This window comes from Mytilus trossulus, chromosome 10, assembly GCF_036588685.1.
Source record: "Mytilus trossulus isolate FHL-02 chromosome 10, PNRI_Mtr1.1.1.hap1, whole genome shotgun sequence".
Classification (NCBI taxonomy): domain Eukaryota; kingdom Metazoa; phylum Mollusca; class Bivalvia; order Mytilida; family Mytilidae; genus Mytilus; species Mytilus trossulus.
Window position 1 is genome coordinate 43,028,234 of NC_086382.1, and position 26,541 is coordinate 43,054,774.

The window sequence follows — 26,541 nt, forward strand, 5'->3', positions numbered from 1 at the left end:
GTTCTAGTTCAGTGAAAATGGACGTCATTAAACTAAAAGAATTATAAATGAACTTAAAAACATGCTAGCCTTAAAAAGGGAAAAAAGCTCCTGACTTGGGACAGGCGCAAAAATCCGGCGAGTTAAAAAATGTTTTTGATAGATCAACCCTCTCCCCTATACCTCAAGCTAACGTATAATAGACGAACACACAGTAAAACTTGAGAGATTATGTGTTCGTCGTTTGAAAATCAAGTAGAAATCAATTTACGAGCATTAGGCAAGCAGATTACAAAAACAAAGCAGTATCGCTTTTACTATACCGATAATATTTCTAACTGAATAAAACTTTTATAATTATTTTTAGGAACCAACTAGTGCAGCCCAGATAGGCAACATCGAAGCTGTGAAGTTAACCACTCAGTTCGATAATTTAATTCCAGCACTTACAATATTCAAGGTATCTAAATTGTGCACTGCTAACCTTTCTCACTATAGTTCATCAGTTCTCCTTCGTTTGATTTTAAAGTTTATAGTCCTAAGATTTATTTTTTCTCAGTTATTAATTTTTACGTAGTTAAAGGTATTTTGATGTTGTTTTTGTGTTATTGCCATTGTAGACAGTTTGTTTTCATTTTTGAGTCTGACATTCTCTTTGTTTTCTTTCACTTCTTGTGATACACATATGAAACTTTCTTGGTGTGTTCACTAGTTTTGTTGTACATTATTAGTATTTTTGCATGGATTCTGATTCCGTTTTTACTCATCGACCTGGTTTAACCACCAAAGTTATTATCATTTCTAATTGGAGAACGATACCTTTTTTGTTGCCGTAAATTTCTTGTATACGACAAAAAGTTTTCAGTTTGCACTCAGTTCAAATGTCATTTCCCAAATAGTCTGTAATAGCCCTGTAATAAATCTGAACTCATATGATTTGTTGTTGTTGTTTTAAATTACTTTTATTCCAAGAAACAATGTTCATTTCAATTCTGAAATTACAACCATTTTAAAGCCACCTGACTTGAAAGCCATACAACCAGGTTTAAATCCATCATTTGTTCTTCTTAAAATGTCCTGTATCCAATCTTGAATATGACAGTTGTTATCAAATAGTCCGATTCCATGTAAGTAGTAATTTTCTTTTGTTATAGTTCAGTGATTATGTTGTTCTTTTTTTATAGTTGGTGTCTCCCTTCGGGTTTGGTTTTGTGGCCCGAATTTGTTTTAATTGATCTATGAATATTGAACCTCGGTATAAATAAAGGCAACAGTAGTACAAAAATGTATACCGCTGTTCAAAACTCATAAATCCATGGAAAAAAAATCGGGGTAACAAACTAAAACCGAGGGAAATGCATTAAAAATAAGAGGAGAAAAACAACACAACACTAAAATGTAACACACACAGAAACGGACCAAGCATCAGACAAAATCCCACGAAAATAACAAATATAACATCAAAACCAAATACATAAATTTGGGATATACAAGTACCGTGACACGTCTTATCCCAATGTGAATTTACACTCAAAAATAAGAGAAAACAAACGACGCAACGTTATACTACTGTTGCCTTTATTTACGACACTATGTTACCTTTGCGTCTTATATTTATGTTGTGTTAGTACTTTATTATTCTGTTTTAAAAATTAAAGCCAAATAGTATCATGACCAATTAACAACGGAGCTGGTTTATGTTATCCATGCCCACCGTCATTTTGCACCAAAGTTATGAAATTTTACAAGTCTTTTCGAATAATTATCTAGAAAATATTTCAATAGGTTTCAAAATTTATATTGTAAATATACACACTGCAGTTATTCATAGATAAATAAAAAATATATTGTACCCTAACATCCTATCACAGAGCTCCTAATTTGAATTCCTTCACCTGCCTTGGGTACACAAAAGGCCAACCTAATGCTGGGAAAATTAAATACTACCGTTTTCCCTATACTTTAACTGTTGTAACGAAAGAGGACAGTTTTGGAATACTGTTTACTGTGCACACTTGCTTTCAATATGATGTCCTTTAAAACTAAATCTGTATAGTCGTATCACGGAGCACACTTCGTAGCACTCATTTGTATTATTGATGCAAAGTTATTGAAATATCTGTGAATATACTTGCCTTATTTGAGGGTATTTATGTATTAAAAACTCGTTTGATAACAGTACCTCAAAACAATGTATAAATTTAAAAGCATGTTTTAATATTGTTTTCTCTAGAAACATGATGTTAAAATATCTCATGTCGAATCTCGTCAATCAAAAGAGTTCAAAGATTGTCATGACTTCATGGTGGTACCAACAACTCAAATGAATGGTTTACAAACGGCTATTGACGAGCTGAAGAAAATAGGCAAATGTGTCACCATAGTTGGCGAAGGTACGTAATGTTATTTTATAAAATAGTATACTTTGATTTTGAATTAAATATTTTATTCAAAAATATTAGAGAAATTTAAACAAAGGAAAAAGCCAATATCACTTCAGTGGCGAATCCAGAATTTTTCATAAGGGGGGAGGCGCTCACTGACTACTCCATTCATGCTTCAGTGATTCCGTATAAAATCAACCAAATTATTAACACAAAAGGGGCCCCCACAGGGCCCCTGGATCCGCCTATGCACATAGAAGGCAAATATGTGACAAATATAAAAATATTCAAACCAAAATACAAATATTGATCGAGAAACAAATATGTAACACAGTAACAATCGACAATCACCGAATTACCGCACCTGCTTGGCACATACAGAATGTGGCGCTGTTAAATAAATTTTTAACTCCCCTGTACCTGGGACAGTGGTGTAACAATACAACCTAAGATAAAACTATAAAAATCACTTAAACAAGGCCTATTTTATAAGATGGATACAAACAGAAATAAATGCATGAACGTGGAGGGGAGCATGTACAGAGTACTCACATTAACTTTTACTAATAGCTAGATTTAATCCAAGGAAAACTCAAAGAAATAGCGTACTCTGCTGGTTTTACATTTGAGATTGTTCTTTGGTTTCATGATTTTGTTGGAAAAAGGAAAAAAATAATATTGCTTTTATTATGGTCCGTAAATTGTACGGTTGGCCGCTATGTTTTGACGCTTGATTGTTTTTTTGGCAAATATCAAACTAATGCGTACTATGTTGATACGGCCGATATGTATTTCTGTATTTATAAACATCAGAAGCGTCAAATGTCACACGTTTGGGATATTAAAATTGATTGATACTTTTAACATAAGTGTTTTAGCAAATATAAAGTGAAATTACATAAAATACCAAACTCCGAGGAAAATTCAAAACCGAAAGTCCCTTATAAATTGGCAAAATCAATAGCAAATGAAACGAATTGATAACAACTGTCACATTTTCTCATGTATTAAATTGTGGATAAAAACTGGTTTTACAGCTAATTTAACCGCTCATTTGTATGACAGTCGCATAAAATTCCAGTCTAAAAGCATTAAAAGATTAGTCACAATAAACAAAGGTGACCTATTCTAAACAAAACTTCATCGTTTGTTCTTTTACCATTTTCATAGTATGGCATCTGCAATTTTCTACCAATAACTCATATACTAAACTATTTCTACAGACATATGGATCCCAAAACACGTTTCAGATCTTGACAGATATGCAGATAAAGTTCTAAGCGCCGGAGAGGATCTAGAAGCAGACCATCCTGTAAGTGTTACACGCACATATCGTAACTACAAAATTACATTATCATTAATTTGCTAAAATGTTTGCGATAATAAAGTCATTATATATGTTCTTCATTGCATAAACACTGAATTAAAATATACAAACATCAACGTCAGTATGAAGTCATGATGATCGACTTGAGATATATCGTTTTCACAATTGATTTCTAAAATATCCTTCAAACCTACACCTTGTTTCACTTTTAAAATACAGATTCTATTAGCTTTGCATACCAACTTGTATCGACACAGTAAGTCCGATTTGTAAATGTATAATTAATTTGGTAGCCGAATGAGAAGTTTTCATCAATTGATTTTCTATTCATAGGGATTTAAAGATGCAGTATACCGGAAGAGAAGGAAGTATTTTGCAGATATAGCTTTGAATTACAAACAGTAAGCACTGCAAACTTATACAGTTATAACAATTTATTGTAAAATGTCTTAAGCAATTGTAAGACTGATTAGCTACAACGATGTTTTTCCCTTTTCATATCACCACTCAATGAAGCGGAGTTTACAAATGTCATTATCTCCAATTCTGACATTTAACTGAAACGGCAGTTTTGATGAAAGTTCAAATTTGTCATGTTGAGTGCGATGGCATTTTGAAATAGCATGTCATGCGATACCACTTACTAGTCCATGATTCTATAAAACTTTCTATAATATTTCTTTTCATCACTTATTTCAATTATCATTACAACAATTGCTGAGTTCAAATAACAAATATATTCGACACATCGTAGGTAGGAAGGCGAAACATATCAAAGGAATATTTAAACTAATCGAAAATAAAATGACAATACCAACAATATCGTGTAAACAAAAAAACAACAACAAACAAACAAACAAACAGCATTAAAAAACAAAATAACAAAATAAACATTAGTTTACATCACAAAACATAGAAAACTAAACACTGAGCAAAATACCCCATACAAAGCTGGGTGATATCAGGGGCTCCGGGAGAATAAAGTATAATAATACTGTTCGTCTTAAATTTTGTTGTTTCTTTAGGTATTCAGTTGTATGTTTCATATGTATGTGAGGCTTACTTTTTGTTTTGTTTTGTATAGTTTTATATTCAACAGAACTCATATATATAATTATATGTTTAATACCTATGCCGAATCGAAAAAATAATTTCTTTCTTAATAAATCAATTTAAGAATTTTTGAAAAAGAGACTCAATACAAATGTATGAATCACCTCAAATATTTTGTTTGCAGTGGCGAATCTATTCCACGTGTACAGTATACGAAGGATGAAGTAAAAACATGGTAAGTTATTACGAGATTTCCATCAAAGATCATTAATTGAGAGATTGAGAGAAAACAAATCCGGGTTACAAACTAAAAATGAGGGAACCATATCAACTATAAAAGGAAAACAACTAAATGACAGAACAAAAAACATGACAAGCTTGCATGCAAATCTCTCGATAAGAACAGTTTTGGTGAAGTCGAGGTATAAACACTTTAGAATACATTTAGTTTGACGTAGAATCTAACATTAACAAAACAGCAGAAAATGAAATCTCACATTTCACGGATTTTTTTTCTTAGTTTTATAACACTTGAACATGGCATCAAAAGTCAACACATCAACACAAGAAAGCCATTTGTAACAGGAACACCATATTTCTAAATAGTCTTTTAAAATCATATTGATGGAGACGTCTTAAAAAAAAAGATCTATAGAACTAAAGATGACATCACAAGTCATAAAACCAGTACCTTTGATTAGAAATGATTGTTAAAACGGTAAATGACCGGTATGATCAATACGGCAAATGATCGTTAATACGGCAAATTTAATAAATAATTGAAGACAAATTATGAGGGACTGAACATTAAATGATAGCATTCATACATTAACATCTTTGGCAGATATACACTAATAATATCTGGCTACATGAATAAAGAAAAGTATTTTCAATATTGTTTTGCATTTTAATAGGAACGCAATCTATACAAGATTAACAGCATTATATCCGAAACATGCTTGTAAGGACTTTCTGGAAGCATTTCCACTTCTACAACAGAAATGTGGATATAGTGCTGATAACATTCCACAGCTGGAAGATATATCAAACTTTCTGAGAGGTGAGCATTTTACGATATCTTATTTAGTAAGTTAGTAAGATATTTTGTTTAGAGACAATAGCAATCAAAACCAAGGAGTAAACAGACTCACAAAACCAAAGGTAATTTAAATCAACAGTTATAAAAAATAATTAAGAAAAAACACACAAACTCCACTAAAAACCGGGAGTGAAATCAGGTGCTCCGGAAGGATAAGCATTTCCTACACAGTATACGGCACCCGTCGTGTTATTTCTTTGTTAGTTCGGTAATGATGGAAGGTTATTATGACTGAGGAAGAATATCAGATATGATTTCTGACACACTTTTTTCATAATGGCCAATCAGATCATGATGGCGACCGTAAATGTTTTGAGTGATGACCTTAATTTGATTGATTCATAGCCCTGTCTTATCAACTTTTGAGAAAGCAGTATTGTTCGTTCAACAAAATCAACGTACTTTGAGCTAGCTCTAAAGTAACTTATATATCAGTTGAGACACTTATATTCCATATGCTGGTGCCACTGGGATGTTGCTAAACAGAAATGGAAAGTTGACTATAGGAAAATAAAAATCATCCTGTTTGTCATAAATTTTGGTATTCAACCTGCTATCAGTAGTCATTTCGAGAAAAAGGTTTATAAAAACAAATCTGCAAGTAGAGGAGCGCAATTGGTATCCATTGGATTAACAATAGTCTGTTAGAAGACCAAACCTCCAAATTCAACAAATATGTTGCCAATTGAAAAGTCCCGCATGGAGAAGTGGAAAATATAGCGATTAACGTGGTTACTTTTAATTGGTGAAGTATTTAATAGCTATGACAAGAGGACTATATCCATTGTCTTCTGAGTCACAAACCTGCTATAGCCATAACATAATAATGGCATATGTAAAACTTTAGATAAGATAATTTTATCTTCAATGTAAAGAACTCTTGGTTTCAAAGCTGCTTGCTCTTTACCAAATCTTTACTTCAAGGTAAACATGGTAACTATTGCAAGCAATTGACGGTAGCAAAACATGTATACTAAATATACAAGCACGGCTATATATATGTTACATAAAAAAACTTCGTTTCATGGTGCCTTAAGGAATGCAGATCAGAGACACCGTTAGCTTCAGAAAATGGTATTCGTTAAAACTCAAAATAAACGAACAATTATCAATAATTCATATTTTTCTTAGAATGATAATAAAACGTCTTTCGATTTCATCCGTTGAATGTAAAAAATTCATGTCTAGAAGTCATTGTGTATTCACCTGAAATGTGCTTGATTTAAAAACCATTACCATTCTTCGATGAGTACTTTGTTTCTCTTTTCCTTTTGAAAGAATTTGTTGTGTCTTGTGACAATATCCGATAAAGCCATTTCCTGCTCATTTTGAAAGATCGTTCTTATGCTTTGATATAACACCACATAATTATGTGAGGGAACAGGTGCGAGCTCACAAAAAAAAATGAATTTCTACTTTATTTTTATTTGACAATCCAAAGTCATGAGTCTTTATTTTATTGGTTGCTGTCCTTCCTTTATGTTTTTTTTACCTTCTAATTAGTTGTTTAAATTTTTTATCCTGTTTGATTAATTTGTAGTTTAATATTTTGTATAGTCTTTCTCTACTAATAAAGGCTGAACTAAGTCCCATAGTCATTGAAACCATCGTCCTGAGATATCACACTATATCTCCTGTCCTAAAACTAGCAATATTGTTAGTAAAGTTTCTTCTCGAAACATGAAAAGAGAGAGAGAGATAGAGAGAGAGTTCATAATTTTATTGCACCAAAAAATACTTATACAATGAAATCATTTGTTTTATTCAGATCGTTCCGGATTCTCACTACGACCAGTAGCTGGTTTGCTATCATCACGAGATTTTCTGGCAGGATTAGCTTTTCGTGTCTTTCATGCAACTCAGTATACTAGACATGGTTCGAAACCATTATATACACCCGAACCGTAAGTATATTCGTACACAAAGTATCAATGAATGTACATATATAAATAAGATGATGTGGTATGAGACAACTATATATTCATATATCAATATGGGATTTTGTTTCATGATTTTTGAAAGACTAATCTATTTGTGTAGTTGGCGCATCCAAAAATATGCATGCAATGAACAAGTCATTATAATTCATTGTAACCATAGTTGTCAGCACTTATGTGTTGACTTGGATAGTTATCAAAGGTACCATGGTTATAATTATTAGTGTTGTCAAATCGTACAGTTTTACCTAACCGGTTACTCGGGTAATTGTTCGACCGATTAACCGGTTAACCGGTAGTTTAAGTTGATGTTTGAAGGCATTATCTCTCTATATATATCATTGTGTTTTAAATTGGCTTTTGAATTAACAGAGATGTCTTCCATGAGTTACTAGGTCACGTGCCCATGTTTGCAGATCCTGATTTTGCACAGTTCTCACAAGAATTAGGATTAGCCAGTTTGGGAGCTTCAGAAGAGGATGTTAAAAAGCTTGCAACGGTATGTAAAGTTTTTCAAGTCAAGTAAATAATTCGGAGGATTTGATTTGTAATGCAATGAATAATGAGTTTCATTACTTAAAACAGTTACAATATTAACACAAGTAAGATTGTTCTCGTTATACTTTTAATGAGAACATTAATATTACCGATACCAAGATTTATAACACAGTTATTTACTGGGTCCAAAGTAAATAGCGGCTGTCATGAAAACTAAATTGTTTCTCGAAACTAAAAGTTGGTTTCAGGATACAAACAGTAGAAGTAAAGAGAGAATCGAATACGAAAGTTAACAGATCATTTCTGTCACCAATCCATCATTACCGAACTGAACAAAGAAATAACACGTCGGGTGCCGTATACGGTGCATGAAATGCCTATGCTTCCAGAGCACCTTAATCAATCCCGGTTTTTAATGGAGTTCGTGTTGTGTCTTTATTATTATTCATAACTGTTAATGTACATGTCCTTTGGTTTAATGAGTCTGTGTTTACTCCTTGGTTTTGATTGTTATTGTCTTGTTGCCCCGCTTAACAGACCATTTTTGCAAATATTTATTGCATAATGAACAAAGGTATTATAATCACTTTTGTAGTATACTTCAAAACATATGCTTCATCTCGTTAATCAGTTTTCATATGAAATTTTATCATCAAAAGACAATTGATACTATGATATCCATATAAAACTGGTATGACGTATGAATAAATTGAGAACAATTGAAAACACCCTCTTTCTGTTCTCTTCTTATAGTTGATGGTCCGAGAACACAATTAATTCGTAGTGCATTTCTTTTAGAACATAAATGAAAATAAAAAAAATCCCACCTGCGCTTTCTCAAAGAAACTTTTACAGTGTGTTGTATTACTTTTGGGACAAATTATATCAAAATTATAGAAAACTTCATCGTCTCTAACTCAAAATATGGACAATTTTATGTTTAGGGCGTCTTGAAATCTTTTGACAGCTTCCGAAGTGCTCATTTTCAACCTTTTTCAGCTGGACCAAATCACTACTTTCCTTTAAAATTCTGGACCCAAATTTTTTTACAGTGTAATTTCACCCCCCTACTTGCAATTTGAGGCATTAATCATGGAGAAATAAATTTGGAAGGGGTATACAAATTAATGGCAAGTAACCCACTGTCAACACTAGGGACTATATTTGTGAACAACGAAAATCAAGGGACGACAATGGTGGTCTCGGACCTGATTTATTTTCTTGGCTTTAGATTATAACCTGGTTTTTTTTCTCTCAATCGATTAATAACACTGGTATACTAATGCTCTATGGTCGGGTTGTTGTCGCTCTGACACATTCCCCATTTCCTTTCTCAATTCTAATGTTGCCGTTATCTATTTGTAGTCATATGATTTTCATATTTAATTGATTTAATTGTAGCTGTACTGGTTTACCATAGAGTTTGGACTCTGTCGTGAAGGAAAAGATGTGAAGGCGTATGGTGCTGGAATTCTGTCTTCATTTGGAGAAATAGAAGTAAGCATTTATATATTTAAAGACACAATTGAAATTGATATGAAAAATACCATAATGATGTATTAACCTGAATCGTCACAATAAATTGTTACAATAACCTTAAGGAAAACGACACCACTGTGGATAAATCATCACTTCGACTCAATTGTTATAAAACACAAAAAAAAAAGAGCCCTTACCCTTTCACTTAAGTAAAAACACAATATAAAAGTTTGAATAATTGCAAAGTTATTTACTGAAAATTTTAGATATTGCACGTTATATTTCATTATTATATAGATACTTCCGTCATCTAGTAGATGTATATATCTATTATATAATCGAAAAACGTACAGTTTATACAACTAATGCGATAGTATATAAGTGCTCACCAAAACTTAGACCATAAACTGTTATTCTCATTTTCACAGAAAGACCTGGATTATTGAATTTCAAAAAATATCATTTTGCCAATATTCCGTGCACAAGTCCATTCCATGTGTAACATGTATTGTGTTTTATACTAATACTGTAGTTTTAACTAATATCCTATGATAGAATTAATAAGATAGGCTAGTGGTAGTAAACTTCTTAAATTCATATTCCTACATAAAGATTTTTTTTTTTTTTTTTTAACGATAACAAATATTTTATTCAATCATTTCCTGTTATATAAATACCTAAGTAGCCCAGGTTGCATACTTAGGGGCCCCTGTTTTTTAACATCTTCACTTGACCAGGGAAAATATCAAATGAGTTTATACAATAGTTTTACATACATAATAATATTTAATTACAATTGATTTTCCCACCTGATATGATCACTGTATAACATCACTATCGTATATCCGGTTCACTGAACAAAACATGTGTTGATTTAAACTGGAAATACATTAAAATTTGATTCCGAAAGTAAGTTATTGTTTGACTTGAAGAATTTTGATGTGATTGAACAGAATTTGAAAGTATTCTTTAATATATATATATATGGATTATAAAAAAGGATAAGATACATAAAGATTATTTGATTTAGTGATTTACCATTTCTGTGTTTACTATTTAGTACTGTCAGACAGATGAACCAGAGAGACGAGCTTTTGAGCCAGAAAAAGCAGCTATTCAGGAATATCCTATTACTAGGTTTCAACCAATATACTATGTAGTTGATTCGTTTAAGTCTGCTAAAGATAAAATGAAGTAAGCAGTTGAGAAAAACAAATTAGCAATGTGAAGCTTAAGGAAGTGTTAAATGTACTTTATGTTAAAAAAGTCAGTCAACATTACATTTACCAAAAGCAAACCCCAAAACAAATATTATATAAAAAGAAATCATTTTTATACGCCCGTCAAAATTTTGACGAGACGTATTATGGTATACAAATGTCCGGTGCCGTCCGTCTGTCTGTCTGTATGTCCGGCGTAAAGATGTTACACTGTAACTTGAGAACGACTAATCCAAATTTCAAAGTTGTTTCTTATGATGGTCAAATGATCTGTATACTTTTTGGTGAAAATAAAATTAAAACTTTTTGAGTTACAGCACTTTGTAACTAAAACAGGGGTGTGTTTTTTCACATGTCGTACTGTATTTTAAAAAAAGATTTTTGATAATGGCTTAATACTTTACAAACTTCTTAGTTATATAAATCTTAAGATCTGTATACTTTTTGGTGATGATTCAAAATTTCATTTTTGAGTTATTGAGTATTTCGTAAAAAAAAGGGGAGGGTTCTTTTACATGTCGCGCCGTATCTAAAAAAAATTATAGTTATTGCTTTAAACTTTACACACTTCTTTGTTATATCAATCTTAAGATCTGTATACTTTTTGGTGATGATTCAAAATTTAATTTATGAGTTATTAAGTATTTTGTAAAAAGGGGGAGGGTTTTTTGACATGTCGCGCCGTAACTCAAAAACAATTTATGATGATTGCTTTTAACTTTACACACTTCTTTATTATATTTATCTTAAGATCTGTATACTTTTTGGTTTTCAATAAAAAAATATTTTAGTGATATTTAGTTTTTTGTAAAAAATAAAAAGAGGGGGGTTTCACATGTCCCGCTGTATCTAAAAAACAATATATGGTTATTGCTTAAACTTTCTCAGAAACTAATTATGATTATTGCATTAAACTTCCACACCAGACGTAAGACGTATCATGCAATTGAAATAGCAGTATAGCGGCGAAAATAATGAAACGTATCTAACGATGAATATACGGTCTGCCACAATTTGTAAATTCTTTGGATTAGATCCAGCATAATATTCACCAGTATCTTATTCTCTTAATACAACAAATTGAAATATAACCAGAAAAAAACAACCTAAAAAACAACAACGAAAGTGGCACATATGAAATTACGACGTTCATATATCAGTGGCTTATTTTAGAGTAGTTTTAAAACACCATTTTTTAGAGCAGGTTTTATACAGCAATGTCATACGCAAAATAGGACTATAGGACGTTACTATCTTGTGACATACCCGGAAGGAATTGATATAACATTTGAATATCCCACATGATTGCTAATTTATGTTCACAAAAAGAGTAAAGGACACATATCAAAAGATATGTCTAACATTTAGTAAATTTTTTGTGGCCAAATGTTTGCTTGAAATAATATTCATAGTACTAGACCTTTATTCATAGTTGGCAAACACAAGCTCTGATACATATCACACTAACAAGAAGATAGATAGAATGGAAATTGAAACAACATATCTAAGTGTCTGCACAACATAAAATTCGCGTTCATGGTTGTTACTTGTTAAGCGTTTACACTATCTCATTATGTTTTATTTAGAGATTATGCACTTAAGATTCCACGCTCATTTAATGTGCGTTACAACCCTTTTACCAAAAGAATAGATGTCATCGATGGGACAACAGGAGTGGTTACTCTAGTCAAAGAATTACAAGGTATAAACTTAAGATTAAGTTTTGTGTTAATTGAGAGATAGATCAAATATGATAGTTTGTAGTAAACGAAATACAAAGAAATAAAAAATCATCGTGTTTTTTTATTACTTTAAACTTCATTAAAACAACAAAATGACCAATGCAGTTATGCAATAATACGAAAACTTTTTTTCATCTATTGAAAGCTTTCAAACCATAAAGATTGATATAGCTATCGCGTAATGATATATATTTAAAGGATATTTCAGTATTTGAACAAAAAAATGTGTGGTTCGAAGTCGAACAGTTTGAAACAACCCAACAATTTTGTGTCACGACAAGCATTCAAAATGCATAAATTCTAATATATATAGGTCATTCATGCTCCAACGACAAATCAATATGGCGAAATACCAACAGATAACAATATTCTTCACTAAAAATAATCAAATTTCAACATCATATGCCACACATTAATTCGCTTCGGTTGAGCTACATATAAAAACCCTCTGCCATAGGTTTGTTCTGTTCAATGAATTTTCCCACTATTTGGTTTTATAGCTCCTAACGTTGCGACGTATTTATGCAACACTTTTTTTAAATCTTTACTGAGAAAGTCATACCCTGAAATCAATCTGAACAATCATTAATGTCCATATTTTTTTTACATTTATATCTCTCACAACAGAAAATATAAAAATACATAAAGATAGCTATTATATCTGCTTTCTATATATTTCAGGTGAAGTCACCATGCTACAGGATACACTTACAAAGATTGGAAGTTTTAGAGAGTAAATGGTGCACAATTGAAAACATTTTGAAAAATATATCAATGTATATACATTATTTGATGAATCTCACAGCTAGAGATGATCATATCACTAGACATTACTATTACTTAATACAGAAAACACTGCATTATTTTATTATGTTTTAGTCTCTTGTAATGTAGATTATATCAACTTAAGTTCCAATAAGGTACAATTTGAGACAATTTACATTTCAACCATTAACACACAAGGTGTGTCATGACTTTCATGCATTTAAATATACTTTCTTGGAATCGTTTTTTTTTAAATTTTAGTTTTCCCTCGGCAATATGAGAAGCCCTCTCTTTATATATGATTAATAAAGAGAAAACTATATTATATAAACATTTAAAAAAATTAAATTGATGAAGAAAATATGTGGAAAGCTAAACGAAAGAAAGTTTTAAAAGATAGATAAGAACACAAAATGAATGATTATTAGAAAAAAATCTTTGTGTATTATAAGACTGGTATTCACTTCATTGTTATGTTCCTGCTATGCTATCAGTACAAAAGAAACTATGTCGTACGCTTTTATACAGGTAAACATGCCTTTTTTTGTGAAGGTGTTCCTAAGCTATCATTTTCGTCAATAAATTTGTTTTTTTGGTTTGTTGTTGTTTTTTTTAGCATGTAACGATTTCAAATGTCCAATATCTGAAACCAATAAATGCAAAATCCAACACGATGCATCCATTTAACTTTCGATGTTCCAAGTTTTGCATTATGAACAGTTTGCCTGTATCACGGATACCGCTATAGTATATCGTTATTTGTTAACTTTACAGATCTGCCATTATGAGTTTTCTGATTGTATTTCCACATATGTGTTTAGATTGTTAACGTTACAACTTTTGTCTTTACATTAGTTATTTTATAACATATGTATGTAGTAAAATATATTATCACAATTTATTCTTTTATATGTTATTTTTTATTTTCACAAAATAAAAGATTAGCTTTATGTTAAAGTTTCTGGTATATTTTCTTAAAGTATACACATAAAAAAACAGGGTGCAGGGGAATCGTATACTTTTCTTTCTTTCATTTTTTGCACAAACACATGCTCCCGTACTAATATACCACACATACACACGACGATTATCCTGTCGACTTACCCGGTCTTAAACCTTTTGAACTTTATCAGCTTTCCTCAGTTGTGGTTTACACCTTCATTTGTACTGTTGTACATGTTTTTAAGTTTATATATTCGATATCATATAAAAACAACGTCTAAGTATGTAATCCTGAAAAAGTAGTTTCAGGCAGCAACATCACTGTTTGTACAATTGAGAACTGATATTCTTTAGTTGTGAGTGACCTATGTACACTAGTATGCTAGTATCTAGTAATGAGAATAAAATACACTACAGAGGCTCTGATTTTTTTCTTGAGGTACATCCAATTTTGAACTATTTCAACCCATCTCATATGCACGTACTAGTATTAGATTCGGAACATTGTCAGTATTGTTGGGGTTATATCACTAATGCACATCAGTCCTTATAATAATGATAACCTCGGTTAGGAAAATAACAAACAAATGTGTAAGTAAAATCTTTCTAAGTATAGATGTGATGTCACCTAGATCTTATTGCAATGAATTCTTTTTATACCGATGTTTACCGACTTGAGCTATATAAGACCTATGTTTGCATTTTGCAAAACTACTGGAGGAAGAAACTATAAACAGGCTAATTTGACAGAATTGTCTATTTATTTGTTTCAGTTCATAACCTTTAGTTTGTTAATAGATTAGTAAGATTAATAGTTTGATTTTCTATAATTTTACATTTAAGTTGCAGGTTTGTTAGCCGAAAATATGGTTTAATTAAGAAATAATTCATGGGGGCTTGAATATATCGTGATTTTATCACGGGTTTGCCCATTATGACAAATATTTACCCTGAGCATTTTTTTCCAGCAAGTTATCATATTTTTGTTGGTGGTTCTTTTACATTTTTAAACATCGGCTAAGTGCTGGCACATAAAATCATGATTATTTTTGTTATCATTAATATATCATAATAATCAACATTTAGTTGTTTAAAACAGTTTACTGAGAAAATTGATCGCATGTTAAATTGTATTTTAAGTATATAATAGTTTAAAATTAGGTCATTTTGTTGATACACGCTGTATACATTGAAATAATGATTGGTGTTAGTCATTTTATTAAATACACAAAAGAATAAACTAGTATAGGTAGAGGACGCTTAAAACATTCGAACTTTTAACAAATGTTTGCTTAAAATAGAAACAATGCAACTCGTAAGTTTGCAATACGTAAAAATAGATTAATGATTCAACAAAAAGTATGAATCAAATTATTTGTGAATTATAAATAAAATGTAAATAAGACATTTGTGTTGAAGAATAGGAATGTGATTTGATATTGTAGGAATATACGATGTATATATAATAGTGATCATTGTCCCTTAAAAAATCATTCCTACAAAATCCTTTCATTTAAACCCGCTGCATTTGTTTACACACGTTATAAGTCAGGAACTTGATGTTCCTTGGTTGTCGCATATTGATGTGGTTCATAAGTGCTTCTTGTTTCTCGTTTTAATATAGACTACACCGTTGGTTTTTTTTATTGTTTGAACGGTTTAACACTTATCAATATTTGTGGCCCTTTATAGCTTGTGTGAGCCAATGCCTTCGTAGTTTCTGTGAGCCAAGCCTCCGTGTTGCAGGCCGCACTTTTATCTATAATGGTTTTCTTTTCAAATTGTTACTTGAAAGGAGTGTTTTTATTTGCACTACTAACATCTATATAATATAAAAAAAAAAAAATATTGTTTACTCAGATATCTAAATTAAGTGCATTGTTCCGATAGTTATGATAATGTTTCACTAAACCACAAATGTTCAAATTGTTCAATTTGATTGATTATAAAACCATATTATGACATCAGTTCCATAGAATCAGCACAAAGTGTAACAAAGTGTAACACTGACTAATTTCTAATTTTCATAAAAAAATCTATGTAAACACAACAAGGCTACATTATTAGAAACGCATTGTATTGTCTTTTAGACTTACGATGTCCTTTTTGAGATGTAAATGACTTTTATAAACAATATAAATCTTGCGTAATTGTTTCTTTATTTTTACGGTGCTCTATCTTTTAATTTCAATATCTATTAGGTGCACGTAGTACATAACAGTACAGGAAGATAACTTTGTAAAAATCAGCTGAACGTTTTAATCATTTTCTGTTGTTAAGGAAATATGAAGCTTCCCGATATCAGAACTAGTGTTTTTCAGACTTCTATATATACAATGAAGGTTTTTAAATGAAGTTTTCTAGTTCAGTTTTATTGAAAAAAATGATTTTTGTCATGAAGTCAAAGTAAATATTCTTTTTTTTTTTTTTTTTTTTTTTTTTTATGAAAAATTATGAAAATTGAACTAGTCAATTTTTTTTAGGCAACGTGTTCAGTTCCACCTAAATAAATGACATATTGGTTACTTTTTTCTCTATTTTTTTATGAATGAACTGGACATAAAGGATACCAGAAATAAAGCCGATCTATCTCTTGTCTTTACTTACGTCGACAAATCGACACTGAAGGTCGGTTGACAACTAAACTTCGCGACAAAATCATAGATAATATCAATTTTTCCTAATATAAACTTTCAATATCTGTGTAGCAACATTTTCCATAACAATGATGGTATTGGAAAGAAATTTTTATAATTGTTTTGACTAAAACGATAAGACATAACAATTATCGAATCGATCCATAACAGAAACGTGAAAAATAAATACATGAATATTGGATGTATAAAAAACTGAGACACGTAGTATTATAATGCAAATCCTCACTCGGTAAATGCATAACAGTAATTTTTGGGTAAAGTTCACGTTCAGTACTCATCAGACACACGACACAGATGTTAAAACACAATTGAAGACGATGTTAAAATGTCATTTGTTAGTTGACATACACACTCATCGTATAGATCAACCTACGTTTGGTTGTGTCCATCAAATAAACAGGGTGTCATTTTTAATCTGTTCTCCTCATAACTCTGTTGGAGCAGTTTCTGTGTAATGAGCACACTCCTGTATATGACGTCAGTATACTGGATCATGCACGGGCATAATGTATAAAACGAGACATGTGATTACCATACGACGGAGCGGAGGGTAGGTTACTGCAGATATTTGGAAATTTGAAATCATCGCGTTTGGCTAACCAAAAAACCAGGTTCAAGTCACCATGTTTTTCTGAAAAGTCCTGTACCAAGTTAGGAAAATGGCAATTGTTATATTATAGTTTGTTTCTGTGTGTGTGTGTTTAGTATTGTGTTTCTGTTGTGTCGTAGTTTTTCTCTTATATTTTATGTGTTTTCCTCATTTTTAGCTCACCTGGCCCAAAGGGCCAAGTGAGCTTTTCTCATCACTTTGCGTCCGGCGTCCGTCGTCGTCCGTCGTCGTCGTCGTCCGTCGTCGTCGTCCTGCGTTAACTTTTACAAAAATCTTCTCCTCTGAACTACCAGGCCAAATTAAACCAAACTTGGCCACAATCATCATTGGGGTATTTAGTTTAAAAATTGTGTCCGGTGACCCGGTCAACCAACCAAGATGGCCGCCATGGCTAAAAATAGAACAAAGGGGTAAAATTCAGTTTTTGGCTTATAACTCAAAAACCAAAGCATTTAGAGCAATTCTGACATGGTCAAAATTGTTTATCAGGTCAAGGTCTACCTGCCCTGAAAATTTCAGATGAATCGAACAACTTGTTGTTGGGTTGCTACCCCTCAATTGGTAATTTTAAGGAAATTTTGCTGTTTTTGGTTATTATCTTGAATAATATTATAGATAGAGATAAACTGTAAACAGCAATAATGTTCAGCAAAATAAGATTTACAAATAAGTCAACATGACCGAAATGGTCAAATGACCCCTTTAGGAGTTATTGCCCTTTATAGTCAATTTTCAACCATTTTTCATAAATCTTAGTAATCTTTTACAAAAATCTTCTTCTCTGAAACTACTGGGCCAAATTAAACCAAATTTGGCCACAATCATCATTGGGATGTCTAGTTTAAAAATTGTGTCCGGTGACCCGGTCAACCAACCAAGATGGCCGCCATGGCTAAAAATAGAACATAGGGGTAAAATTCAGTTTTTGGCTTATAACTCAAAAACCAAAGCATTTAGAGCAATTCTGACATGGGGATAAAATTGTTTATCAGGTCAAGATCTACCTGCCCTGAAAATTTCAGATGAATCGAACAACTTGTTGTTGGGTTGCTACCCCTTAATTGGTAATTTTAAGGAAATTTTGCTGTTTTTGGTTATTATCTTGAATAATATTATAGATAGAGATAAACTGTAAACAGCAATAATGTTCAGCAAAATAAGATTTACAAATAAGTCAACATGACCGAAATGGTCAAATGACCCCTTTAGGTAGCACTCCACAGTTAGAAAATAAAATTAAAAATGAGCCCCAAAATGTTTTATCATCTCCTATTCCTGGATTTCTAATACATTAACATAACTGTTTGTGCTGTACATGTACATATGTATGTAATCAGTATCTTCCATAGATTCAATTTTCCAAAGTTAAAAGGGTGAAAATTAATTCCTTTTATGTGTATCCATGGCAACATTCAGCATTTATTTACCATAACATATTGCAAAAAGGGGGGTGAACATGTCATATATCCCCCAAAATTTGGATCAAACTAGAATTTCAATGCCTTTGAGTGATACCTTTTTAGAAACTGTTTCCTTAAATCTTCCTAATGATCAAATAAAAAATGGGTGTCTTTCGCCTCATTTTTTCGTAAAATCCAATCACAAAGTTCGTGCGATAAAAAGTTGGAAAAAAACATTACAATAATTGCCGGACCAATGTATGGCATGGACATGCAAATACGGACTGTCATACAGAAAACAGCCTATATTACATACATTACATAACCTTGATGTTCATATAAACCCAATACAAAGGCTATTTTAATACTCAGCTATCCAAAAATGAATTTTATTGCACACTAGCTCTCATATTTAAAAAATCCACAGGGGCCAAAATGCGAAACTACACACCTAACTGTGGAGTGCTACCTTAAGGTGAAATTTTTCCCCTCCTGCCTCAACTTTTTTTACGTTTTCTGTGTTCTACTAGTTGTTACAATGAAAATGGTATGCTAGTTTTTAAAATTGGTTCAGTAATAAAGATTTTATGAAGGTTAGCAGTTGGTGTTGAAACGCGACAAAAAGTGATTTTAAAATAAATGCTGGATCATAGTGAAAAACTTCAAGGCTGTCTCATTTTTGGGGTAAATTTCTAAAACTTTTCCCTTTTTTTTATTTGAAATTATAAAATTACCTTAAAAGAGGACAAATTATACAAGTTTTAGGTGTTTGAAAGCACTTATAGGTAATTTTTGCTGTAAATAGCATACCTAACCTTGGTTTAGAAGCTCTCAAGCAGGGTATAAATTTCTTACAGTACTGGCATCATTAAATTTATTTAATGCCAAATTATGATATAAAATCCTGCTAAAAATGTTTATTTGACTTATTCACATTCAAAAATATAAAGCGATACATTCTGAGATTATCATATAAAGCGCAATCTTTGGTTACAAGGGCAAAGCTAACGGGGTACAAATTTAAGACCACAACATGTCTTAGTGTCAAAATTTGTATATTTGGTTGCTAAGGACAGTAAACAATAAAATTAACATAAATTGCATTCCTAGCAGTTTTTTTACCTTCAGAACTAAAACAAGAACATAAAAGACTAAAGATTTGTGGTCAATTTTAACTTTAAAAGTGCATTTCTGTGCTTTTTGATGTGCCATAAGGTAGCACTCCACAGTTAGAAAATAAAATTAAAAATGAGCCCCAAACTGTTTTATCATCTCCTATTCCTGGATTTCTAATACATTAACATAACTGTTTGTGCTGTACATGTACATATGTATGTAATCAGTATCTTCCATAGATTCAATTTTCCAAAGTTAAAAGGGTGAAAATTAATTCCTTTTATGTGTATCCATGGCAACATTCAGCATTTATTTACCATAAAATATTGCAAAAAGGGGGGTGAACATGTCATATATCCCCCCAAAATTTGGATCAAACTAGAATTTCAATGCCTTTGAGTGATACCTTTTTAGAAACTGTTTCCTTAAATCTTCCTAATGATCAAATAAAAAATGGGTGTCTTTCGCCTCATTTTTTCGTAAAATCCAATCACAAAGTTCGTGCGATAAAAAGTTGGAAAAAAACATTACAATAATTGCCGGACCAATGTATGGTATGGACATGCAAATACGGACTGTCATACAGAAAACAGCCTATATTACATACATTACATAACCTTGATGTTCATATAAACCCAATACAAAGGCTATTTTAATACTCAGCTATCCAAAAATGAATTTTATTGCACACTAGCTCTCATATTTAAAAAATCCACAGGGGCCAAAATGCGAAACTACACACCTAACTGTGGAGTGCTACCTTAGGAGTTATTGCCCTTTATAGTCAATTTTCAACCATTTTTCATAAATCTTAGTAATCTTTTACAAAAATCTTCTCCTCTGAAACTACTGGGCCAAATTAAACCAAATTTGACCACAACCATTATTGGGGTATCTAGTTTTAAAATTGTGTCAGGTGACCCGGTCAACCAACCAAGATGGCCGCCATGGCTAAAAATAGAACATAGGGGTAAAATGCAGTTTTTGGCTTATAACTCAAAAACAAAAGCATTAAGAGCAAAACTGGCATTGAGTTAAATTGTTTATCATGTCAAGATCTATCTGTCAAGATCTATCTGCCCTGAAAATTTCAGACGAATTGATAGTCAATTTTTAACAATTTTCATAAAATTTGTAAATTTTTACTAACACTTTCAACTGAAACTACTGGGCCAATCATTATAGATGGGGATATATGTACGCAGCAAGAATGTTCAGTAAAGTTAGATCTACAAAAACATCACCATCACCAAAACACAATTTTGTCACGAATCCATCTGTGTCCTTTGTTGAATATTCACATATACCAAGGTGAGCGACACAGGCTCTTTAGAGCCTCTAGTTAGTTTGTAAACCAGATGTGATTTTTTTTCTCAATCGATTTATGAATTTCGGACAGCGGTATACTACTGTTGCCTTTATTTGTCATAGATTGTAGTGTAAAATTGTCAAATATGGAAGACAATCAAGGTATGAAACATTTTTTCTTAATCGCTGGGATATATGAGATGCAAGTTCTGACTGCAGTATGGTTTATGTGGTGATACAATCACAAAAACAAGTCAACCATAGGATGTACATTATGAGTACCCATTGGATTACCGACTGTCTGTTGAAATATCAGTCCACCATATTTTAACAAATAAATTTACGATAAAGAAATCAAGCTTTAAATAATATCTTCTTCATTGTATTCTTCGAAGACTCAGTGTGGTTATTAAAAAAACAAACTTATTATGACCCAAAATAAGACAAATATCTTCGATTCCCATTTGTACATAAAAAGCTCTTTTTGTGAGATGAGTGTAAAGCGTATAACAATTAAAGTTACTAATGCTGCAGCAAAATTGCAGTGATTGAGATTTAAGATAAAGTAGTTGCTCTTTAGAATTTGGGAAAATCCACATCTGATTGATACCACTGAATGTATTAATATTTAATGACAATACTTTTGAAGGCTATATTTTATTGTAGAAAGAACAGTAGCCAACACTTTAGAAAAATATTAAGTCGAACATCTGAGCCTGTGATATGAATAATCATAAAATTGATTTACAATTTTGATGAAGCGATTTTGCTAATACGTACGACAATGTAATCACAATAGAACACAAATAAGTTAAACATTTGGATAATGTACGGTCGGTGATCTGCAGTTCATTATTGTGGTTTTAAAAATTCGACCTTACTTTCACGTAAAATAAAATTTGAATTTTCGCTACGTTTGTTGATGAATTTTCACAACATATGGGGCAGGTCCCGTTTTGAAGAAAGGATCACTACGTTTCGGTTCGCTTCGTTACGTTTTTTCGAGTTTCGCTACGCTTTCAAAAAACGTAATAATACGTAGCTCTTGAAATGTGACAATGGGACTGGGGCTTAAGGTAGCAATACACAGTTAGAAGTTTAGTTTCGCATTATGGCCCTGTGATTTTTTTGAAAATGAAAGTTTTTGTACAATAAAATTGATTTTTTTTAGATAATTGAAGAATATTATAGCCTTCTTTGTGGGTTCATATGAACATTTAGATTGTTTTTAACATGTTTTATAGGCCATTTATATGATTGACAGTCCGTATTTTCCTATCCGTACCGTCCATAGGTCCATAAATTATTGTAATGTTTATCAAGCAGCTGACTTAAGTTCTCCTTTTTTTTGTGTTTCCAAGGGAAAGATTTTATTTGTTTCCAGCGTTGTTTAGTAATTTTTGTTTAACAATATGTTTCTCTTGGAAACACTAAAAAAAAGTTTCCCCTGGAAACAACAAAATAAAATGTTTCCGTTGGAAACACAAAAACTAAATGCTTCTCCTGGAAATACCAAAAATAATTAGAATGTCCCTTACTTACTTACTTAGTCCTTGCTATGCCTAATGGCACATAGGGCAAGGACAAGTTTCCTCCACTTTTCTCGGTTGTTTGCTTTTCTTTCCACCGTGCCCCAGGTATATCCCCTTTCTTTTAGCTCATTTTCTATGGTGCGTCTCCATGTAGTTTTAGGTCGGCCTCTTTTTCTTTTCCCCTCTGATGTCCATCTAAGGGCTACCTTGGTCATGTCATTAGATGGTTTGCGTATAACATGACCAAGCCACCTCCATCTTTTTTGTATTAGCAAAGTCTCCATGTCGTTGGTGCTGGTTATCTCATGCAGATCCTTGTTGGAGATTTTGTTTGGCCAGAATATTTTCACTATCTTCCGCAGGCATGTGCTGGAGAGTCTGTTGATATCTTTGTCAGTCATTCTCCAGCACTCTGAGCCATATAGGAGTACAGATAATACACAGCTGTTGTAGAGCCTGAGCTTGGTCTTCTTTGAAAAGGCTGCTGTTTTCCAGATGTTGCCTAATCTTATGAATGCGGATCTAGCTTTTCCTATCCTTATCTTAATATCTCTTTCAGTACCACCTTCTGTTGTTATACAACTGCCTAGATAGTTGAATGAGTCGACTGTTTCCACCTGTTTCCCTTCTATAAATATTACAGGTTGTCTCTCTATATTGAGGTACATTAACTTTGTCTTTTTGGCATTGATCTTAAGCCCGATCATTTTAGCTGTTTCTTCTAGTTTTTTGGTCTTCTCCTGCATATAATCTGCGGTATGCGATAAAAGTGCTAAATCATCAGCATAGTCTGTGCCCTCAAGCATGGTACAAAGTGTCCATCTCAGTCCGGTGTTACTTTCTGCTAGGGTTGTTCTCATTACCCAATCAATAGCAATTATAAACAGCACAGATGAAATGACGCATCCTTGCCTCACTCCAGATTTAACATGGAAACTAGTGTCAGCTTCAGAGTTGATGGTACATGAGAGGTTTGTATAGAACTGCGTGATGAGTTGCACTATTTTACTTGGTATTCCATAGTTTCTCAGAATTTCCCAAAGACTTTCTCTGTGTAAGCTGTCAAACGCTTTTTCGTAGTCCACAAAATTTACTAGAAGTTTTCTCTGCCACTCATGACACTGTTCTAAGATGTTACGTAGTACAAATATGTGGTCTATACAGCCTCTACCTTTTCTGAAACCAGCTTGTTCTTGTCTTAGTTTCTTATCCACAGCCTCTATAATTCTTGATATTAAAATTTTGCAGAAGACCTTACTTGGAATAGATAGTAAGGTAATTCCTCTCCAGTTGTTGCAGTTGGTTGAGTCTCCTGATTTTGGGATTGGATTGTTATGATGTTGCCTTCAGACCAACTGTTAGGAATAACAGCTTGTTTCCATATTTTCTGGAATACTGGATGTAAAGTTTCCGCTGCTTGCATTGGATCTATCTTAAAAAGTTCTGCATTTAGTTGGTCTGTGCCAGGTGCCTTTTTGTTTTTCAAGCTTTTAATGGCTTTCTGTATTTCTTGTTTTGAAGGTGGATCTGTGTCTATTTCAAGGTCAAAAGGTGCCTCAGGAATAATTGCTAGATTATCTGGATCTTTTCGATTAAGAACCTCTTGAAAATGTTCCTTCCATCTCAAACATTGATCTCGTTCTGTTGTTAGCATGTTGTTGTTTTTGTCTTTAATAGGCATATTAATCTTTGCTTTTTTACCACTTAGTTGTTTAGTTACTTGGTAGATCTGTCCCATTCTCTGACTTGAAGCTGCACTTTCTGCTTCTCTTGCAATGTCTTCCATAAAATCTCTCTTGTTCTTTCTTGTTGCAGTTTTTACCTTCTTGTTGCATTCTGTATACTTTGTTCTAAGCTTTTCTTTAATTCTCTAAGAATGTGTTTGACAAATTTTGTTGTTCACTTCTTTTCTTTCATCTATCAATTTCCAAGTTTCAGGTGTTATCCATTCTTTGTGTACTTGTCTTTTGAATCCTAGTAACTTTTTACTGGCTTGAGTGTAGATTTCATGTATGTGCTGCCATTCATCAGTGACTGATATTGTGGTTGTGTCGTCAGTCGTGAGGTTTTCTAATAGCTGAAACCTGTTCTTTATTTCCAGTTTAAACTCTTGCTGGATTTTTGGATCTTGCAATTTACCAACATCAAATTTCCTTTTCACATTTACATAAGAAGACAGCTTTTTAAGTTTCAGTTTGATGCTTGCAATTACTAGATGGTGGTCACTAGCAACATCTGCACCCCTCATAACACGTACACCTTGCAGCGATCTTTTCCACTTTCCATTGATGATGATATGGTCTATTTGGTTTTTGTCTCTACCATTTGGGGAAATCCATGTCAGCTTATGTATGTCTCTATGAGGGAAGATAGTACCCCCTATTACTAAGTTATTAGCACCACATAAGTCCACTAAACGTTCTCCATTGTTGTTGATCTTGCCACACCCATATTTTCCCATTACTCTTTCGTTCCCGGTGTTATCATTTCCAACTTTGGCGTTCAAATCACCCATCACTATTGTAACATCATGTTTTGGTACTTTTTCTCTCTCAGATTGTAGAGCTAGATAGAAATCTGTTTTCACTTTATCCTCTGCTTCATTTGTTGGAGCATAGCATTGAATGATGGTTAGTTTTCCTTGCCTTGCTTGGAAGCGAGCTCTTATTATTCTTTCGTTTACAGGGGCATTCTCTATCATGGCCTTTGTTACGTTTCTGCTCATTATAATAGCTACTCCTGCTTGATGTTTTTCATCGTTTCTACCAGAATACACAATTGTTTCACCTGTACTTGTAGATTTTTTACCACATCCAGTCCATCGACATTCACTAATACCTAGCAGGTGGAGTTTGTACGCTCTCATTTCTCTGATGAATTGCGCTTGTTTTCCTGTTTCATACATTGTTCTTACATTCCAGCATCCAATTTTTAGTTTTGTTCTCGTGCTCAAAATACTTTTCATGTTGTCAGCTTCCGTTAGGCTTTCACTGACATCATTCATACTTGTAGATGTCTGCTGGTACTCTGATCTTAATACGAGATGAGTAAAGTTTTTTCTTGTCCTTGTTTCCGTAACTGCAATTTTTTGTTTATGAGACGAGATAGTTGGTCTTGTGCTCAACCCCCAACCTGGAGGGCCAGTGGATTTCTTGTTAAGGTTCCAGTCCTTTAGATCAGTTGCCAACCAAGGCTTACGAGTCATGATCTGTCCGGTTTTGATCGAGTTGTCTCTCATAGATAGGTTGCCTTGCTGGGCTTATGACTCCTATCTAGCCAACTATTTACCCATAGCTGGAGCAAGGTTGATGACTGCAAGGGCATGTCCACACATCGATGGGCCTACACACTGCATCTCTAGGGCCCTTGCTGCTCCGAGATCCCCAAGCAGTTCAGCCTGACTTCGAAAGATGTCAGTTACCAGTGTTACCAACGACGAGGATACTGCTGGGGTCTTGGTAATGTAGAGGCTGTATACTGGCAGGAAAGACTT

At 32.7% G+C, this 26,541-nt stretch overlaps 3 protein-coding genes across 3 annotated transcripts; 1 reads left to right on the top strand and 2 right to left on the bottom strand.

Annotated features, from left to right (window-relative positions):
- The first annotated feature begins 350 nt into the window (after window positions 1–350).
- Window positions 351–14,081, top strand: LOC134687398 (protein henna-like). The gene is made up of 12 exons (XM_063547657.1): window positions 351–439; window positions 2,213–2,372; window positions 3,587–3,675; window positions 4,024–4,091; window positions 4,928–4,978; window positions 5,658–5,803; window positions 7,611–7,746; window positions 8,152–8,278; window positions 9,679–9,774; window positions 10,817–10,950; window positions 12,563–12,678; window positions 13,400–14,081. The coding sequence occupies exons 2-12, from the start codon at window positions 2,282–2,284 to the stop codon at window positions 13,453–13,455; spliced, it is 1,110 nt and encodes a 369-aa protein (XP_063403727.1). The 5' UTR covers window positions 351–439; window positions 2,213–2,281; the 3' UTR covers window positions 13,456–14,081.
- An 8,981-nt stretch (window positions 14,082–23,062) lies between these two features.
- Window positions 23,063–24,834, bottom strand: LOC134687922 (uncharacterized). Its single transcript, XM_063548382.1, has 2 exons — window positions 24,405–24,834; window positions 23,063–24,267 (listed from the first exon to the last, which is right to left on the bottom strand). The coding sequence occupies exons 1-2, from the start codon at window positions 24,832–24,834 to the stop codon at window positions 23,063–23,065; spliced, it is 1,635 nt and encodes a 544-aa protein (XP_063404452.1).
- Window positions 24,835–24,918: 84 nt separating this feature from the next.
- LOC134687923 (craniofacial development protein 2-like) lies at window positions 24,919–26,253 on the bottom strand. The gene has a single exon (XM_063548383.1). It carries the CDS (start codon window positions 26,251–26,253, stop codon window positions 24,919–24,921), a length of 1,335 nt encoding a protein of 444 aa, XP_063404453.1.
- Between the last annotated feature and the right edge of the window lie 288 nt (window positions 26,254–26,541).